Source organism: Salminus brasiliensis, chromosome 21, assembly GCF_030463535.1.
Source record: "Salminus brasiliensis chromosome 21, fSalBra1.hap2, whole genome shotgun sequence".
In the NCBI taxonomy this organism is placed as follows: domain Eukaryota; kingdom Metazoa; phylum Chordata; class Actinopteri; order Characiformes; family Bryconidae; genus Salminus; species Salminus brasiliensis.
In genome coordinates this window covers 8,631,079-8,649,774 of record NC_132898.1, presented here as the reverse complement: position 1 = coordinate 8,649,774, position 18,696 = coordinate 8,631,079, and the positions used below count along the sequence as shown (strand labels likewise).

Sequence of the window (18,696 nt, the reverse complement as noted above, 5' to 3'; positions counted from 1 at the left end):
TGGCCTTGCATTCGAGCAGTTTTTCAGGACGCTGGAACAAGGCTGTCCTTTACCTTCTAAAATGGCCAGGAACAGAGCGTGCAGATTGCCGGTCTCCTCATCCAGTGAGGAACGCAGTGAGAACAGTTCTTTAGAATGGTTTCTTTGGTCTAGTTGTTTGATAATGATGATGATGTCATTTGACTGACATGTAGTAGTGAAAATAAGTTCAAAACAAGTTTCATAATGTGCTTTACAGCAGGGGCCAGACAGAATAAAATAGAATGACAAAAGTATCAAATATTAAATATTCATATTTAATACATTTGTCATTCTATTTTATTCCGTCTGGACAGGAAAATAATCAAATTAAATAAAACATTAAAAAGGTCAATAGTGCAAACAGTAAAACAGGTAAAATGGGATTAGTTAAAAGCTAAACAAAACAGATAACAGATCTTTTATATGTGCAGAGATTGTCAAGAGCTGTTAGGTCTTCATCCAGAGAGTTCTGAAGATTAGGCCATAATGAAGAAAAGGCTGCCTTTTCACTTTTAAGCCAGGCTGCCGGCTCTTGAGCCAATGTCCTGAAAATCATATCACTGAGGTACTGTAGAGCAAGACATTTAAAACTTAGTCACCAACGCAACTGATTGAGGAGAGGTTTAATATGATGTAGAAAATATTGTGTGTTTGTAAACCAACCAGTCACAGACTGTTGTTTTTCTACAAATTGTAAAGGCGTACTGTGCTGTGTCAAAATGCTGTTACATCATAAATGGTACCATTTGAAACAAAGTGATACTAGCTACAAAATACTGGGGGTGGCCCAATATAATCCAGTCATATTTTATTGGCTTGGGTATCAGCTATTTAAGCCAGATCCAGTTCCGATCCTTTGTTTTTACCGCTGTGTTCTAAAGCAATGCTCTTTAGTGATCTTTGGCTGCCATTAAAGAACATTATTTGCAGCCTGCAACAATGAGAAGCGATCTCAGAAGTTAAAAACAAATTAGAGTCTGCAGAAGTGTTTAATAGTGCAACATAATATGTGGTTCTACTGCTTTGACTGTGTTTGAGCTGCTTTTTCTCCAGATGTTTGTCTATCTTCTGCCACTTCTGCTCTTGACTTTTGGATGGTTAGAAACAATATTACAATATTACTATTGCAGAATCTCTCCATTTTACTGGTGGAAGCATGCCTTTCGAACATTCACTTTCATACACAAACCAAATTAGAGTCCATTCACCACACTATAAGATATTATTGGTGTGTTATAACACACTAACAGATAATAGTTCAGTGTGTGTGTGTGTACCTGCATACACAGATTTGAATGCAGTGTATTAAAGGAGCTGGGAGCTGAATTATCAGGGAGGTGGGTGAGACTTTATTATAAGTTATTAAACACACTTTAAAATAGTCATTCAAAAAAAGTCGCTACCAAACTCCAGAATGTCACCTTTAAATGGATATATCTTTCCTAAAATCGACATAAGCCAATATATCAGGACATTCCTCCTAATTGTTCATTTTGCAAACCTTTTTTAATCTAGTGACCATGCTAACACTGATGCCAACAGTTTGTTTCCTGTCAAATCCTGCAGCAGTGCAGAAAATCCTGATAGTTGTGGCCATATTAGTGTACATTTCAGGTGTTCAGAGCATCTGAAGCTACTTGCTATAGCAACAGTTTTTAACATGCGACTTACATTATACACTTGCCATAATTGCCAGACTTTTGTTGCTTGTTAGCTACATGTTAGCCTTGCAACTCAAGTGCTGCAAAAATAAAGAAGATGCATTTGTATTGCAGGGTTGTATTGTATGCATTAAAAACTGTAATTGTGTATTTTTGAACTGTGCCTTTAAGACAGAAATAGAAACAAGTTATGAATAAAGTAAAGCAGGCGAGAGGAATCATAAATAAAAAATATGTATTTCTGCTGTATGTGCAAAATACACAATGTACAGATTGAACAATATTGTACGTCTTGCGGTCAGTTTTTTTACACAGCAGAATACACTATTGGAAATCTAATAGAAATCGGAGTGATATGTGCTGTGTAGATCGCATGCCTTGCTGTATTAATAGCAACACTGAATGTGCTATAACACTGTTTTTAATGAGGTGTTCTTGTGGCTTGAATTGAATTGGTAGAATTGATTTCACTGCAGCAGTTCTCTTTATATTACTACCTGGAACAGCATGTAGCTAACATGGAGCATGCTGTAAGTGTCCGCTACGGTTTCCTAACAGTAGTAGCATTATGTAACTGTGATACAGGGCAGATTTCGCCTATGCCTGCTGCTTTAAATAGTAACTATGTGTCTGGTCTGGTTTGAGGCTCGATCAATACTCTCTTCCAGTGGATCTGCTTGTGTGCAGTACATCATTTAAACATTGCTGTGGCCCAAAAGGTTGTAATCAGCGTTTTTAGAACATATATATTTAGAACATATATGGCATCTAAAAATAACCTTTTTATATATTTCATGAAATATTTAAATCAACATTGCAGCTATAGGTTGTTACATATTAATAAATTACCCAACCTAATTGATTGAAGCTATCTTACTGTGGTGTTAGGTGCTCTTGTGTAATATGGCTTTGAGCGCATCAGCAGTTTAATTGTGGCCCACTGCACCAGAGCAGTGGGTTGGGCCAGGAATGGGGGATCCCTCTCTGTTGCTATTTTTAGCCCACTGCGTCGCCGGCTCAGGCTGGAAAAGAACTGCAGCAGGAGTCCTCCACGTCACGCAGGCTGTTGCTACCCCACAAAGGCAAAAAAATCACGCCCCCACTTCCCCACCTTACACACACCCAATCCTCCTGGCCAGCTCCATGTAACCCAGCCCACTGCTCCAATGCCTTCGTCACACATCTTGGCTGATTGGCAGAAAAAAAGGAACAGATTAGAAATGTAAAGAGGTATAAAATAAATGGTGCAGGCTGTGAAGATCTTAAAAGACACAAGGCTTGAATTGAAGACAATATAGAGAGTGCAGTATTGGAAGTACAGTCAATCAGTGCTTTCAGTGTGTGCCGGTTTAATGGTATGTACAGAACACAACAACCTCATTGACAGTCTAACAGGAATCAAAGTCAACAATTGGCTGACTCGCCAGTTGGCAACCTCACATGTCACCTGACTCTCCAGCAGCTCCTTGAGCTCCTCCAAGGGTGACCTTTCTATCAATAGCCTCACGCAAAGGGAAAAAAAGTCGATGCAGGGCCTCTCCATCACAGAAGAGCTAAAAATAGTCTGGCAGGCTGATGCATTATGCTAACGGCAAGCCGAGCTACTACTCCTTCCACCTTGCCGGCTGGCAGTGAACAAGAAGAGAGCAAGAAGGGGTGCGTGACGGAGGGAACTGGCACAAAGGCAGAAAGAAAAGGGACAGGGGCAGCTGGGTATTTGGGTTTGATGGTGTTCAAGCCACAGCTAAAATACCAAGGCGCCCACTCGCAGCTGCTCTTCACACTCAATTTTTTGCTTTTGCACTGCCTGGGCTCAGCAATTATATTTTCAAATGGTAAAATTGCCTTTATGTTAAGTTCCATGAAGCTAACACTGAGCTATTGTGTAGCAGAAACAATTATGTGCTATGTATAGGTCTTGATACATAGCTTGTGCAGTACATCATATGATTAGTATTCATCACACCAGGCTGGAATCATGTCTGTGTGGTGAGGTCTTTATGGGAAATGGGTGTGTGTATCTATCTATCTATCTATATATATATATATATATATCTATCTATCTATCTATATATATATATATATATATATATATATATATATATATATATATATATATATATGTATGTGTGTGTGTGTGTGTGTGTGTGTAATATATATACATATTGTAGACACAAGCTGCAGTTAAACGAGGAAACCCATTTTCCTTGTCTAAAATCGTCTGCCTTTTTTTTTTATTACGTGGGTGTTTCCTTATTTTTATCACTCTGTATATATGTGTGTGTGTATAATACATATTATATTTGTATTAGGCATTTATATACGTAAATAAGTTGACAGGCAGTTGATAAATGGAAATTCAGAAAACAACTGAAATTGGTTGTATGAAAGGGGAATTCCATTGATTTGCAAAGTTCTTTAGAGTGGCTTGATGTAAAATGCTAGAGAAACGTACTAAGTCTGACTTGTTCACAATGGTACCTAATGTAACCAGATGACTAAAATAAATTACAGACGACTGTAATATACTGTGGCAAGTAAACACTCAGTACTCGGGGGGGGGGGGGGGGGGGGTGCTGTCGTTGTAGCCTCCTTGCAGCAATGCACAGAATGCAGCTTGTGCTTACATTGACCTTGCTATTTGAAATGCGATGTGACATTTTTTTTTAACACAACTATGCGTGAAACCCATCCTGCGTATCAAAAAGCTTCTGCATTTCTGCATTCACTACATTAACTTTTGGATAGTAAATAATGTTTCTGTATTTATGATGTAGACATCATGACCCCCGGACCTCTGTAAAGAAATCAGAGTCTGAAAGTTTCCCTACAATGAATTCACCCCAAACCTCTCTGAATTATTGACATCTCGGACTCAATTAAGCAGACATTTCAAAAGATCTGTGTATTTTCCCCTTTGATTCAGCTGAACGCATGGCCAGAGTTCGACACTGTATCTGTACACCTGCGGTATCTTGTATTAAAGAGGAATTGAAAAAATTGCTCCGCTGTCCAAGGTACTGTAAAGACCCACTCATAACAGGTGTCTAAAAAAGACACGGCTTTTACCGTAACTATCCTCATTTAGTAGTCACAGCAGTCCCTCATGTGAACACCCAGTCAGCTTCTAAATAAAGCAGAGGCACAGTTTCTAGGCAGTATCCGTGCAGCACGACTCACGACTCAGTCGATTCCCTTATGATGGAGCTCCGCAATCATTACCATCTCTGGCACTCGCTCGGTGGCAACCAGGGTTGCTAGGCAACCGAGTCAGGTCAGTAGTGTGTAGTAGGGTTGTATTTCTTTCTCTCTCTCTCTCTCTCTCTCTCTCTCTCTCTGTCTTTGTTGCTTTCTCTTTCTTTGTCTCGCAATGTCTCTCTCGTTTTCTTTGTCTCTCTCTCTCTTTCTTTGTCTCTCTCTCTGTCAAACTTTGGCACTCTCTCCCTGTCACTCTTTCTCTCTCTGTTGCTTTTCTCTTTTGCATCTCTCTTTTTTTTTTGTCACTCTGTCACACCCCCCCTCTCTCTTTTTGTTGCTTTCTTTCTTTCTCTCTCTTTGTCTCTCTATCTCTCTCATTTTCTCTCTCTCTCTCTCTCTCTCTCTCTCTCTCTCTCTCTCTCTCTCTCTCTCTCTCTCTCTCTCTCTCTCTCTCTCTCTCTCTCCCCTTTTCATTCTGGTGGCACCGCCGCAGCGATGCCTCTCCATTAGATCCGCTAAAACAGTCATCAACAATCTCCAGGGACATACCTTAGCGTGAATTACAGTGCAGGAATGTACTGAACGAGTGTGCAGGACATTCGTTTGGTAAACGTACACTCAGTACACGCAGTACACAGCGTTCACACAGATCGTGACTGATGTGTGCAGATGTACTGAAGTGTCTTGTTTGTTTTCACCTCACGATTGTCTTTGATCCCTGGCGAATTAACTGAGCACATTATGCAATAAAGTAAACACAATCTCATTCTTTGCTCTCTCTCCTGCAGATCGTTTCCTCTCCAGCCCATTATCACGATTAATTTCTTAGTCTTCTTCTCATTTCCTCCATGTAGCGGAATGTACCATGAGGTTTGGAGTGGAAACGCATGGTTTCAGCTTCAAGGCTGTTTGCTTTCTCTAATTTCGTCTTTTCCCAATTACCGGCATTAAAACACTCCTGTGACTCATTTCTTTCTTATAACTCTACACCCTCTGACAAAAGGGTCCCATATAGTGCTAAAAAAAACATTCTTTAACCTGGAACAAAAGCTGAACCTTTTGTGATGTTATTACTACATACAGGTCTTTACAAATGGCTCTATATCATAGATGTAATATGTAATATATAACTGCCATCATAGGAAAGATCCTTTTAAGCAGGCAAACAGTTCTTTGAGTTGTCCTGGTCCTACACTAGTATTAAAAAGAGAACTCTTCAACAGTTATATTAGGAAAGGCCATGGTTTTATTTTACTACGTGGAATCATGTAGTAAAATACCTCACAGAACCATTTGGGTGCTAAAATGATTCTTTTCCTGGTCTAATGGTTTATTATATATCAGGGCAGTCTTGTATATGGTTCTGTATAGAACATTTTCTTTATGTTCCACTATCGTTATGGGTGAAAGAACCCTTTTCCAGTATTTTATTATAACTGTTTTATTATATAATTGTTTTATTGCTAAGAGTGTACTGAAAAAATAGTGGAACGTTATTCTGTACTATATAGAACATGGTTTAAAATGGACCATTAACATATGATATAAACATGATTTGAGAAGAAAACCATGTCAACAGGCATAGAAACAGTTTTGTGGTTCTGTATAGATCTATTGACTAACCCTCTTTTTAAGGGTGCAGCACTGAAAAGGCTTCCACTACGACTCTAATAACTCCTCCTAGTACTATATAAGATCCCTTTTCCTAAGAGTGTAGAACACAAATGTGGACAGCCTTGCTCGTATTACGTTTTAATAGTAGTGCTCCGTGTGTCAGGCCTGTTGATCTGAAGATGATCCAGGAGGCCACTGAAGGGGCCATCAGCAGATCAGATTCATGTCCTTTAACCTTGTTTTTGTTTAAAGAAGCACATATCCCGTATCCCTCACTGGATCTCCCACGCCGCACTAGTTTGGACCGGTTACCTTGGCTATACAGCTCCATTATCGACCGTGTGCCCCAGGCTTGCGCGCCCGGCTAAATAAAGCGCAGCATCGCAACCAGGCAGCAGCCCAATGCTAGTCAGGCTCATGCCAACGGCAGCACAGGAACTGGCACACAAACATGAGCAGCGTTGCTAGTGACGCTAGTGCCGGATGTTACATAGGCTGTCAATTGCTAAAAAAGCCTAAATTCTGGAATTACACGTTGTCACCACGCTGCTCCACCAGCCCACTGTTACAGTACTATATTTACATTTGAAAGCAACTGCTAATTATCAGATGCCATGGATTTTGCTCAGCCATTTACATATTAGCCTTGCTCCCACCATGCCGTTTTGCGTAGCTTCATTGCATCAGAGCTGCGCATGAGGAAATCGCCCCAGAAATAACTCATATTAATAATCTGAAGACCTGAGAGTGGGGTGGTAAAATAATGCACACATCTAATAAATGTGGCCACACAATGAAGCATATGTAGCGCAAGTGACACCCCCCCCCCCTCATCACCCTCACTCACACAGATGCTAACAAAGCAAACAGGCCCTCATTGGAAAATTGGTCGCTGGAAAGGACAGAGTTGCTATGTAGGCCACTAATGGACATTGGCTTTCGATGGCAGGCACTTTATACCAAACAGGATTATCAATTTGTGTTTGTTCCCTTTTCGGAACGCACAGGAACAGAATTTTAGGAAAAGGGTTAGCCTGGCCAAAAAGTCAAAAGGCCAAAAGCAGAAAATGGAAAAAGCACAAACTGACTTCGGTTCAGTTCTATAAACCTGACAAAAAATAAGCATGTTCTGTTGGAGAACAAAATTAGCATATGTACATCAAATACTAAAGCAATACAGCATCGCAAAGTATTTACTGGACGATACATGTTTATGCTTTTTGTCTGTGTTTTATATAAATCATATTTTACAGGCAATTTGCACATCTCTGCTACAGATGTAACAGTTAAAGTATAAAACATCAACCTTGTCTCCAATATTTATTCTTAATTAGCAATTTACCAGTGATCAAAGCATGTGCAAACTTGCACATAACTGAAACAGATGGACGGGCTAGTAATAACAGTCATTTAAAAAGTCTGTGAAATTTATACCATACAGTCATAATTCAGTACAACTCTATGTTGTTTCAGTCAAATGAGCTTTGCAACCCTCATAAATTTTAAATACCTGCATTCAGAGAAATATGGTTTATGAAAACAAGCTGTGTTAAACACTGGCGCATGTATTTTTGAAAGTTATGCAGTATTACAGCCACCATGAAAATGGTATCAGTATCTGTTCTTGGTAAATTCAGAGAAATATCATAATAGTTAACGTAAGTGCTTGTTGCGTTTGTTGAGATGTTGTGAGATAGAGGCTTAATTTAACCTTAATGAAAGAGTGATTAATTAAACAAGGTATTGGGTGATGACTACAAATACAACTTAAGAACAATAAAATAAATTGTTCTTAAATTGTTCTTTAATAAATTTAAAAAGATGTTTGTCAGAAGTATGTCCGAAAATTGCTATTTTCAGATCAGACCCCAAACATTTAAATCTGTCCTTTCGAGGAACTGTCACGCATCCCGGTGGTATTTAGGAACAGACCCAGCAGTTGGTGTCTCGGGTGGCACATTTCAGAGAAGGTGACCAGCGCTTTGGAGGCGTTTGAAGCTGGACTCACGTTGTTCCCTCTGTGGGTGAGACAGAGACATTGAGAGGCTCCCTGTATTTGATGTCCCTCATGTCGCTGTGTAGTAAAGGGCAGAACTGGGGTCAGCCAGATGATTTGATGAATTATTGAGGTCCAGCCATAAATAGGGCAGCTTTCATGGTTTGGCTTTTGAATAGGTTTTTACCCTGTCCTGCTAGCGCAGGGTGTCCTTTGTGATCTTGGCTGCAGAGAAAACGGTGGGTACATAGCTGAGTGTTAAGGCAAGCAGGTCAAGTAGTTAGTCTCGCCTGCACTGGATAAGACATCTGTTTGGCTTAAGGTACTCAACACAGTTCTGCTCTCCTGACACATCATATTACATGTGACACATCAAGGGACTTTTCCTTGGCACTTGATTGGGGACACTCTTTAAGGAAAAGTTCTTAAATTGTTTTTGGCTTCACATATGTCTTTAAATGTGTAGATGATCATAATTATCATAATTTCTTTAAATCTTGAACCCCTCCACCTAATCACTAAGTGCTATGCTAGCCAATGAGAGTGAATTGGTGGTTGGTGCTCTCCTCCATGCGTGTTGAGCTGTCCAATAATGTTGCAATCACATGCTTTGGAGGAAGCACCTGCTACCCTTTACTCTAAGGGAGAAATTGGAGGGGCTCATCAACTAGCTCATCTCATGGTTCCTTGAAGAACCACTTTGTTTTGTTTGCTTTGTTTTAAATAACCCATTTAGCACTTTGGTTTCCTTGTAGTACCACAGTCCTCCCTGTATTCACTTCTCCAGCACACCTGATCAGCTGATTAAAAAGGCATTCCTGAGCTAAAATAGGCGTTATGCTCCTAGTTGTTATGAATGCAGCATTATGGTAGGCTACTTATATAAAGGCTCATCCAGAAGCAATAAAAGACTAATTATGGAAATGAATGAATGGGAAGAATTGCCAAACCCACGGTTTCTCGTTCCCGTCTCACCCAACTTTAATTGGCACTCAGGCCAACACTCAGAGATGCCACCCGGCCTTTCCAGTGGGGAAATTACATAAAACTTCAAACCCACCCACCTTTTCAGTCTTGTTACTGGATCTGACGCCTTCAGCCCCCCCAGGCATCTTGGCTGCACTAGACGGCTGCCTAAACCCACAAGGCATTTCCTGGGACTTCCTGAGTGCCATGGTCTCCTTGTTTGGGCGGAAGCTTGGGCATTAAGCCATAGCTCAGTGGGCATCAGCAGTGCAAGGGCCAGGGTCCCTAATTCACATCCACGCCCTGACAGTCCCTTTAAAGGCTGCTTCCCTCTACCGCCTCATTGCCCTGACATGTTGCTGGGATGCCCGGTACATCAGATTCCGTCATCTGTGATAAGTGAAGCACAACGAGGCCACTTGTAAAGGAACTGAGCCGAAGAGTGTCTGGCTAAGAATGCTTATAGACAGGCATTAGGAGGCGTTGCCAAGAATGTCCTGCCAAGGGACCAAGAGGGCGCAGAATCTTAGTATTGCAAATGTTTTTGAGAGTAGAGTTTTTTTGTTTGTTTGTTTTTTTTACAAAAAGAAATGAGCGGACTTGCAACAAATTGATTCCAATATGATTCTCAAACTGGTCCTCAGGAACCTTCAGATGGTCCACATTTTTGCTAAAACTCATCTCTAAACACTCAGGGGATAGGGGAAAAGATCTGACCATCTGGTGGTCCTAGATGACTGGTTTGAGATGAAACAATTAGTCACATCTCAAATTTCAATACAAATGGATTAGAATTGCAATTTTAAATATTTGGGTATATATATAAAATATACCCAAAATCATTGACCCAGTTATTTGTTGCATGTATTGACTACAGAAATGTGGGGATTTCTATGTTTGAAAATATCTTAAAACATTATTTTGCCCAAAAAAAGGTGTTTTAAATTGTTCTTTTGGTTACAGTGTCATTTGTGGTTCCATAAAAAATTTGTTTTTCTATAGAGATGTTTGAGTGTGAAGAACCTGTACAACAAGGGAAGGCTCTTTAGATCAGTATTTATCAACCCTGGTCCTGGAGGCACCCTGCCCTGCACATTTTTGTGGGCTCCCTGCTTTTACACAGCCCAGCAACTCTGAAAGGGCTTATTAATGAGTTGATTAGTTTAATCTGGTGTGTTGGGAGCAAGAAAACCACCAAATGTCAACAAATTCCACTGGAAGGCGCTCAGCTTTCTTTCTTTTTTTATTTCGTCAGATTAATGCCTGTTCTAAGGCTACGGTGACCAGCACCTGCTGAGCCACCACCTTTAAGGCCCTGCTTTTTTTAGAGCGTGCTCCCAGGTGTCCCTCCACATACCTAGAGTTTCCAGGACCTGGGCCAATCAAGGGTCCAAAAATAGCCTCAGTTTGTTAAGAACTGCATTTTTGCTGTTACTGTTGTTGGTGATGAGCACATTAATATATATATATATATAACTATAGTAATATAATATAGATATTTTAAGCTCAGTCCTGAGCTCAGGCTTGTTTTCCGTATGAATCATGGCCATCATATCTTTGTCACGGTCTGTTGTCGCTCATCAATCGAAGAGGGGGAACACAACGTTCGTTACACACACTGATGGCTGGCTCTAGTGCCTTAATTAGGATCTGTCACTGGGGAGAAGGAGTGTTAAATAGTTCAGAGGCTTATATTGAATATGTCTGTTGTGAGATGGATGACTTTTGGGCGCAATTGACAGAGAAACACTGTCAATGTCACCTAGTAAATTACAATAAAAACAGCTTGGTGCTAGAACCTGGATTAGTCTGTTCCAGTGAAGCCATAGTTATGTGCTTCTAGTTTAGTTCACATCATTTTATGTACCACACTGGTGTTGCTCTTCCTCCAAGACAGTAATACTGAACGGGGATGAGGGTGTAAGGCTGCGTGGTTGTATTTGTAGGGTGTGTGCAAATTATTGCAGGTGGCTTCATGCAAATAACACTGCTTAAATATCGAAATGATCTAAGCATCTGCAGTGCTTGCTAAATGAAGCTGCTTTTGTTCAGAAACTTTTCTCAGTTGAGTGTGCCTTGCTAAAACTGGTCTGTCACTTGCCCGGCTGACCAGAACCATTGGATATTGACTCGGCTAATCCAATTATCTCAGTGTTGAAAGTGAGAAAGTGACCAATTGTAACTAAAGTGTTATACCATAACAATAAAACCACCTACCTTATGTCGTGGGCATGTTGAAGCATGGACTCCACAACCTCTGAAGGTGTCCTGTGGTGCCTGGCACCAGGACGTTAGCAGCAGGTCCTTTAAGTCCTGCAGGTTGTGATGTGGGGGTCCATGGAACACATGATTAAGCCTTGGTTGCCCATGACTTTGGTGTTGGCTGTCTTTCTTTGGACCACTTTTGAAAGGTACTGACCAATACGTACCAGGAACACCCAGTTCTGACCCAGTCATCTATCGCAGTCACTTTATTCCTTGTCAGACTCTGTACCTTGTCGTACTTGTGTCCTAATAGCTGTTTTTGCTGCAGCCCTGAGGAGAATAGCTTCCACTTTTTAATCACAGTGTATCTTTCTCTTTACTCCCATCTCATACTCAATTTACTAAATCTCAAAGAGCATTGTTCTCTTTCTCTTGGGCCAATTAGTTCTCGTGCAAACCAAATTCGGGGGCTTTGAGTGGCTCAGTAGACTAAGACGCTACCGCCATGGCTGAAGGTTCAAATTCCTGGTCATGAGTCCAAGAGAGCACAATTGGCCATGCTCTCTCTGAGTGGGTAGATGGCACTTCTCTCACCCCCCAAGTGAGGTCGGCCATCTCTGGTGTCTTTTGGCTGATGCATCGGAGCTTGGGATCGGGTGCTTTCCACCTTGCTTGTTGGCTGCCTAGTGATTCTGCATTAGCAGCCGTCAGAGGCTGACTTCACATATATTGGTCCTTCCTCTACTAGTGTTGGGAGCTTTGCAAGTGATAGTGAGTGAGTGAGTTAGAATTTGCTCTAAAAATTATATATATATATATATATATATATATAAAAAAAGATTTAATAAACCAAGGAAGGATCTTGCTGAGTGATCGCTATACCATATACCACATCACGCAACACCAAAATAAAATTGTCTAATGTCAGAGCAAAAATGTAGTTTTTTATTGTGTATATACTTTACTGAGTTTAAATGTTGCTACTTTTGCTTTCACTTAAGCATATTTTCCCCATACTCTATTTTGCTCCATGTTTCTACTTTCAATTGAGGATTTGGCTCTTGGGGAGTTTTTCCTTGGTCATAGTTTCTCTCAGTGTTCATTGTACTTTTTCCTGTGACACTCATTATGAGGCTTTGTCCACTTGCATAAAACATTATATTCATCTAAAGTTAAAAAAAAGGTTAAATTTACCTATTTTAAATAGTTATCCTCTTAGTTAATGTATACTGGGTATACTCTTAGTGTATACCCATGTGTTATTTTGTTGTGAAGCTTGAGTATTTAGCTTGGTTAGCTAATAGATCACATGCTAATAGAGCTAATAGAGAATGCTCTCATGGACTCCGTGGAATATTACCACAACAAAACCACACTGGTGAAAGTCCCTCAGCATGTTCCTTTAGCGAGGAAACATCTGAGGGATTTTATGCAACACCCTTAAGTAGTTCCCTCGGGTAAGGGAAAATCCTCTCTTAAGATTCATGCTTAAGGGGAAAAACCCTAAGGTGTTTCATACAGCCGGGCACTAAGCCACCTGGTTACCATAGCAACAGAGATGAACCCACAACGTCAAGATAGCATTCGGTAGGCTAACTAAATTTTAATGTGTTTTTTCCCCCCCGCTTTCCAAGTATTTCCCTTGAGTGCACCTTGGCAGCTCATGTATGGTAGAGCAGTGTGTAAGTGAAAACTGCCTAGAAACAATGAAACGACATGAAAACGATGCTCTGACTCCACGCTCATTCGGAAGCGGTACCCAAATTAAATTTCATTTGACTGACTTATTAAAAGAGAGTGTGATACTTTCTGTGCAGTGAGATTTTTGGGATGATGTCAGTAGGGGTGATGATTTATTTTTAGTATAGTAACCATATGACAGGTGTCTGTTGGTTCCTGGTGGTTTTGTCATGGTTAGTAATGGTGTTGTGTGTCATGATGGGTTAATATCACTGTGTAAAGGAACCTAGTAGTTTAACAGGTGTCAGGTGACTGATTCTAGATGCATTTGATGGTTTGCTAAAGGGATCTGAAAGTGTTGTAAGGGAAAGTGGTCTCTGACCATTAAGCCACTTCCCATTAGAAAGCAAAAGCATCTGTTTTTTAAACCTGATTCTAATGACAGACCTTATATTTTAGCAGGAAAAATACTATACACTATAGTTTAATTATATTTTAACCTGAACCTGAATAAAACCGACTGCCAGACCTCTACTAGCCCTGGTACTATCTGTAGGCGGCAATCTGTTCAAAGGAATCGACTCAAAGCGAATCGGTTCAAAGAATCCAGTGTACGCCCCTCCCCCCTTGATGACGGAGGAGGAGAAAAGCAGCCGTAGTGTGAGAGTCCCCCTCACTCAGAGCATCGCCGAGCTGAGCTCAGGAGCAGAGAAAACTGCTCTCCACACTTTATTTTTCTTACGTTTTGTACGACTTTTCCACTCGTTTATAAGCGTTTATAAGGGTTTTCTATGTCGCTGCGGATTTTTTACACTTTGTCGCGGAGAACCGAGACCGTGTCGCCTCGTTCAGTCTCTTCAGGGAATCCCGGGCTGAGCTGATCTCCCTCAGCCTGCCTCCGCCCCTCTTCCCCATGTGGAAATCCTCCAGGTTTTATCAGCCTTTACGATGTTTAGACTCGAGATGGAACTCGAGAGATTCTCGTAGGATGAGCGGACTGTCAGATCCACACTCACACACGCGGGCTGCTGAGAGAGGACTGAGAGGACTGTGAGGCTGAGACACGGACAGTGGCTCTGAAGGGAGAAAATGGTGCAGAACGTGATTTTGGTGTTTTTCCGCAGGAGGCTCAGCCAGAGACCCGCGGTGGAGGAGCTGGAGAGCAGAAACATCCTCAAACGTGAGTGAGAAATTGACAGAACACACACACACACACACACACACACTCTTTACACATACACTCTTCCCACACACACACGCACGCGCGCGCGCTCCTCACCCAGACACTTGAGCCAGCACCAGCGAGCTCTCTGCTGTGAACACTGTACAGGATGAATGCTGAGTGAGGAACCTGTTGATTAAGGCTTTTATTCCACCAAACCTTTACATAGTGCTGCTGGTTCTAACAACCTGCTCATAATAATAAAGTGAATTATGGTGGGAAAAAAGGACTTCATTCTCTATAAATCAATTAGACGTGTATGTGATTGGATATAGCAGTTTAAAATTGAGAAATAGGCAAAAACAATAGAAATCAGTTTTCTGTCTCCGTCTGAGTTTAGTGCACATTACTTGTCATGTTGAGAATATACAGTCCGATTAAGCAGTGTACATGTTCTGATTGTTGTGACCTTCCACACATTTGTATATACAAGTATAATTAATGTTGCTTATTTGGTTAATTGAACGTGTTTACATGAAATGTGGATGTGCACAAAAGTAATTGCGCATTAAATATGCTGGAAGTATTTTTTCTAATATGATAAAAATAAAATGAATAGCAGTTGTGTCTAGAATGTGTGTTGTCGAGGATTTGTTCACAATGTGAACAGGGGTGCTCAAAATTCTGCACAAGACTGTACATATTTTGCTTGGATTAAAAATGTCAAAATGAATGAGCTAAATAAATGTAAATGGTAAATGTTATTGTCAATATCAAGAAAATAATACAAATATTGGTTCTTTTATCATGAAATTCTGACTTGATGTATAACTGCCGATTTGGGGGGGGAGATTTGTGACAGCGATGATATCCTGAATGTCAAGAGATCAAATATTTGTAGTGTCCATTTTTAATATTTACTCAAGTCAAAAGTAAGTGCTTACTTTGGAAAAATATGTAAATACTTATCTGTCCTTTGCGTGTGTAACAGATACCCACGCATGCCACAAACAGCGATCATCTGCGCTAATTGGAAAGTATGAAAGCATAATGTGATCGTTATCATAGGTTATATTTGGCATACTTCTACTTCCTCTGTAAGTTATCTAGCAGCTCTGCACTGCTGGTGGGGTTTTGTTGATTTAGCTGAAACCTTTATTCATAGCTGTGCCCTGCTTGGGGGCACCTGTTTCCTGGGTCAGGGCAGCTGTCCTCTCCCTGTGTTTTTCAACTGAATTGAGGACGGTTGAAGACTAAGATTTGTTCTTTCAGTGTAGAAGAAAAACAACAAGAACTTTTCTCAGTCCATCACTGCCCAAAAAAAGCAAATCAGACCTGACCTGACCTTGTTCGAGCGATTTGAGTGGATTTGAGTGAAGTATTATCCACGTGCGGTGGCTCAGGCCAACATAGCGAGGCTACAGATAATCCAAATAGCTCAATATTTTAAGGAAAAAAAGGAAACGTGAGGGGCAAAAAAAAAAAAGAAAACGAGGAAAGAACATTTAACTGTGTTCTCCAAGGACGTCAAGTGAGTGAGTCCTCACTGTCTAATAAGGACAAATTGCATCGCTTTGCCTCCCCCAGGAGTTCCTCCTGCTTTTCACTACAGAACAGCTGCCAGCACAGATGTTTTAGCCACCAAAGCTTAGATCGGGTCAGTGGCCACAGTGCTGATTGGGCAGAGTGATCAGTTAGTTATTTTAAGAAAAAAGTGAACTTGACATTTATATTAAACAGGTTTAACATAACTTCAAACATAACAGTAAGTCTGAAAAATGTAAGTAAAATAAAATGAAGAATTAACGTTACATTCTCTGGATGTATTTTTTTATATTATTAACAATATAATTGATTTTAGATTATAATCATATAAATTTATAATATTATAGTTTAAAACACACTAAAAAGAATTTTAATAGAAAGTCATTTATCATTCCAACCATATATCAATAAAATCAAATTAATTAGTTCTGACACAATAAGACACAAGAATTCAACATATTGGGTACAACAACGGGTTATTTTATTTTATTTTTATGTGTTCAATTAAGCAAATAAAAAGCAATTATGCTTTCCCATGTGCCAAAATGTTTCAAACTTTTGCAAAAGTAAATTCTGATACTAGACTAAATTAGGTGTACAAAGTAAATGAATACTGCAAATTATATTATAACTGTCTAAGAAAAAAATTGTAATTCCATTTTTCCTTTTTTACACCATGTAACATGATCAAACATGTATTATGTGTTAGTTTTCAACTAATTTACTAATGTGTGATATATATTTTTTTGCTTGTGTGTTGCAGAGAGGAACGACCAGACGGAGCAGGAGGAGAGAAGAGAAATTAAACAGAGGCTGAACAGAAAGGTACGAGCCTGCAGGCTGCTGGCCCCAAGAATATTATCAGTACTAATCTCTAAACCTCCAATCTCACTCTAAATCCCAGACAGGGCCGTAAACAGACAGATAGGCGGGCAGGCACGCACACTCAGACAGACACATACACACACACACACACGCACAGGCTGTCCTCAGAATGGAAAGGAGTAGTGGCGTGATTACGGCAATAATACCAACTTTCATTCATTTCTCGCAGCTGCTGCAGTCCAGCAGCAGGTCATAGAAAAACTTGCCCATTCAAAGAATCGTCTTACTGCTGTAATATGATGCGAGTCATTGTTTTGAGCCCTGTCGAAATGATTGCGATAAGTCCGCAATCATTGAAACTTTCAAGCTGTGACATCAAGTTATTGAAGATTATTTGAGGATTATTGCACAGTGGGTCAGGCGGATGTGTGGGTGTGTCCACTTCAGTATTGGACTGCAAAGTAGGGGCAGCGACAGATTGTCATTATTGTGACAGATTGCATCACAGCACCTTTTTCTGTATCGTTAGTATCATAAAAACATGTAGAGCACTGGAAAACTGCACATCTCATAAATAAGACAGATTTCAACCAATTAAGTCTGTAAACAACAGCCAGTTCTTTAGCTGATTGGAGGTCAGCTCTTTATACCATGCCAGTCGGGCCCTCCTGGTCCTTTTTAAGTCATTCTTGATCTGATCTTCTTGATAAAAGCTGAACATCTCCCTCTTTCCCCCGTGTAGCTGAACCAGCGGCCCACAGTAGACGAGCTACGCGAACGAAAGATCCTCATCCGCTTCAGCGACTATGTCGAAGTGGCCAAAGCTCAGGACTATGACAGAAGAGCAGACAAGCCCTGGACTAGACTGTCTGCTGCAGACAAGGTATGTCTCCCCCTGCAGGACAGCCTACTGTATGACATATTAATGTTTGAGATGGGCTTGCTTTTATAACACTGGAGCCCACCTCATTTTCTCCAGTATGCATAGCTTATCTCTGCTATTACCCTTAGTAATCTAGTTATCATCATTGTGCTATACCATTTGAATGAACTAGCAAACTTATTGTATAATGTTGTGTAATATGTATCAAACTGAATTGTATAATGTAATAATTTTTACATTTAGACTTTTTTTCATTTATTTCAATGGAAAAAACTTGAAAAAGCAAGTTCCAAGTGAAAAATAATAATACGCTTAATATTAATTTGCAACATGCTTTTGTTAGCGGCAACTGCAGCTTCTTGGACTGAATTCCATGTGAATGTCTGCACGTGTTTTCACTCTGCCTCAACCCCAGTGTTTTTTCTTGCAGGCAGCAATACGCAAAGAGCTGAACGAGTTCAAGAGCAACGAGATGGAGGTTCATGCGTCAAGCAAACACCTCACCAGGTCAGTGTGGCTAAAGCTGTGTGGGTGTTTGTATGTTGGTTGTGTTGCGTTTATTAAACCCAGTTGCTGCTACACTCCTAAAGCAGTGTCGTTCTATGAGGAGTGCCATAGAAAAAACACTCTAGGTTCCCTAAAGAATGATATTTGAAAAAGATTTATGAGTTTAAATAACATGATATAAAGGTGTCCATTCTTTTTAAAGAACTGTCGCCTTATTTTGCACTTCACACCTAAAGATGGCTCTTTGAAGAGACCTCCAATGAAAAGTGGCATTTCGAAAAGTGGCACTTCTATGGCAATGTGCAGAAACCCTTTATGGGACCTTTTTTGTGTGTCTGTGTAGGGCTGCCATTATTGATTATATTACTAATCAAATAATGATCTGATTATTTTTAATATTAATATTAAATTGGTGTTTTTGTGGTGTTAAGTG

At 40.3% G+C, this 18,696-nt stretch overlaps 1 protein-coding gene across 2 annotated transcripts in view; it reads left to right on the top strand.

Annotated features, from left to right (window-relative positions):
* phactr3b (phosphatase and actin regulator 3b) overlaps nt 1-18,696 on the top strand; it is a 79,629-nt gene that overhangs the window by 59,303 nt on the left and 1,630 nt on the right. For both annotated transcript variants that reach the window (XM_072666349.1, XM_072666350.1), the window contains exons 9-12: nt 14,466-14,521; nt 16,812-16,873; nt 17,616-17,756; nt 18,187-18,263. In XM_072666349.1, the coding sequence (XP_072522450.1) occupies nt 14,466-14,521; nt 16,812-16,873; nt 17,616-17,756; nt 18,187-18,263 (336 nt within the window). The remainder of the gene's footprint in view (nt 1-14,465; nt 14,522-16,811; nt 16,874-17,615; nt 17,757-18,186; nt 18,264-18,696) is intronic.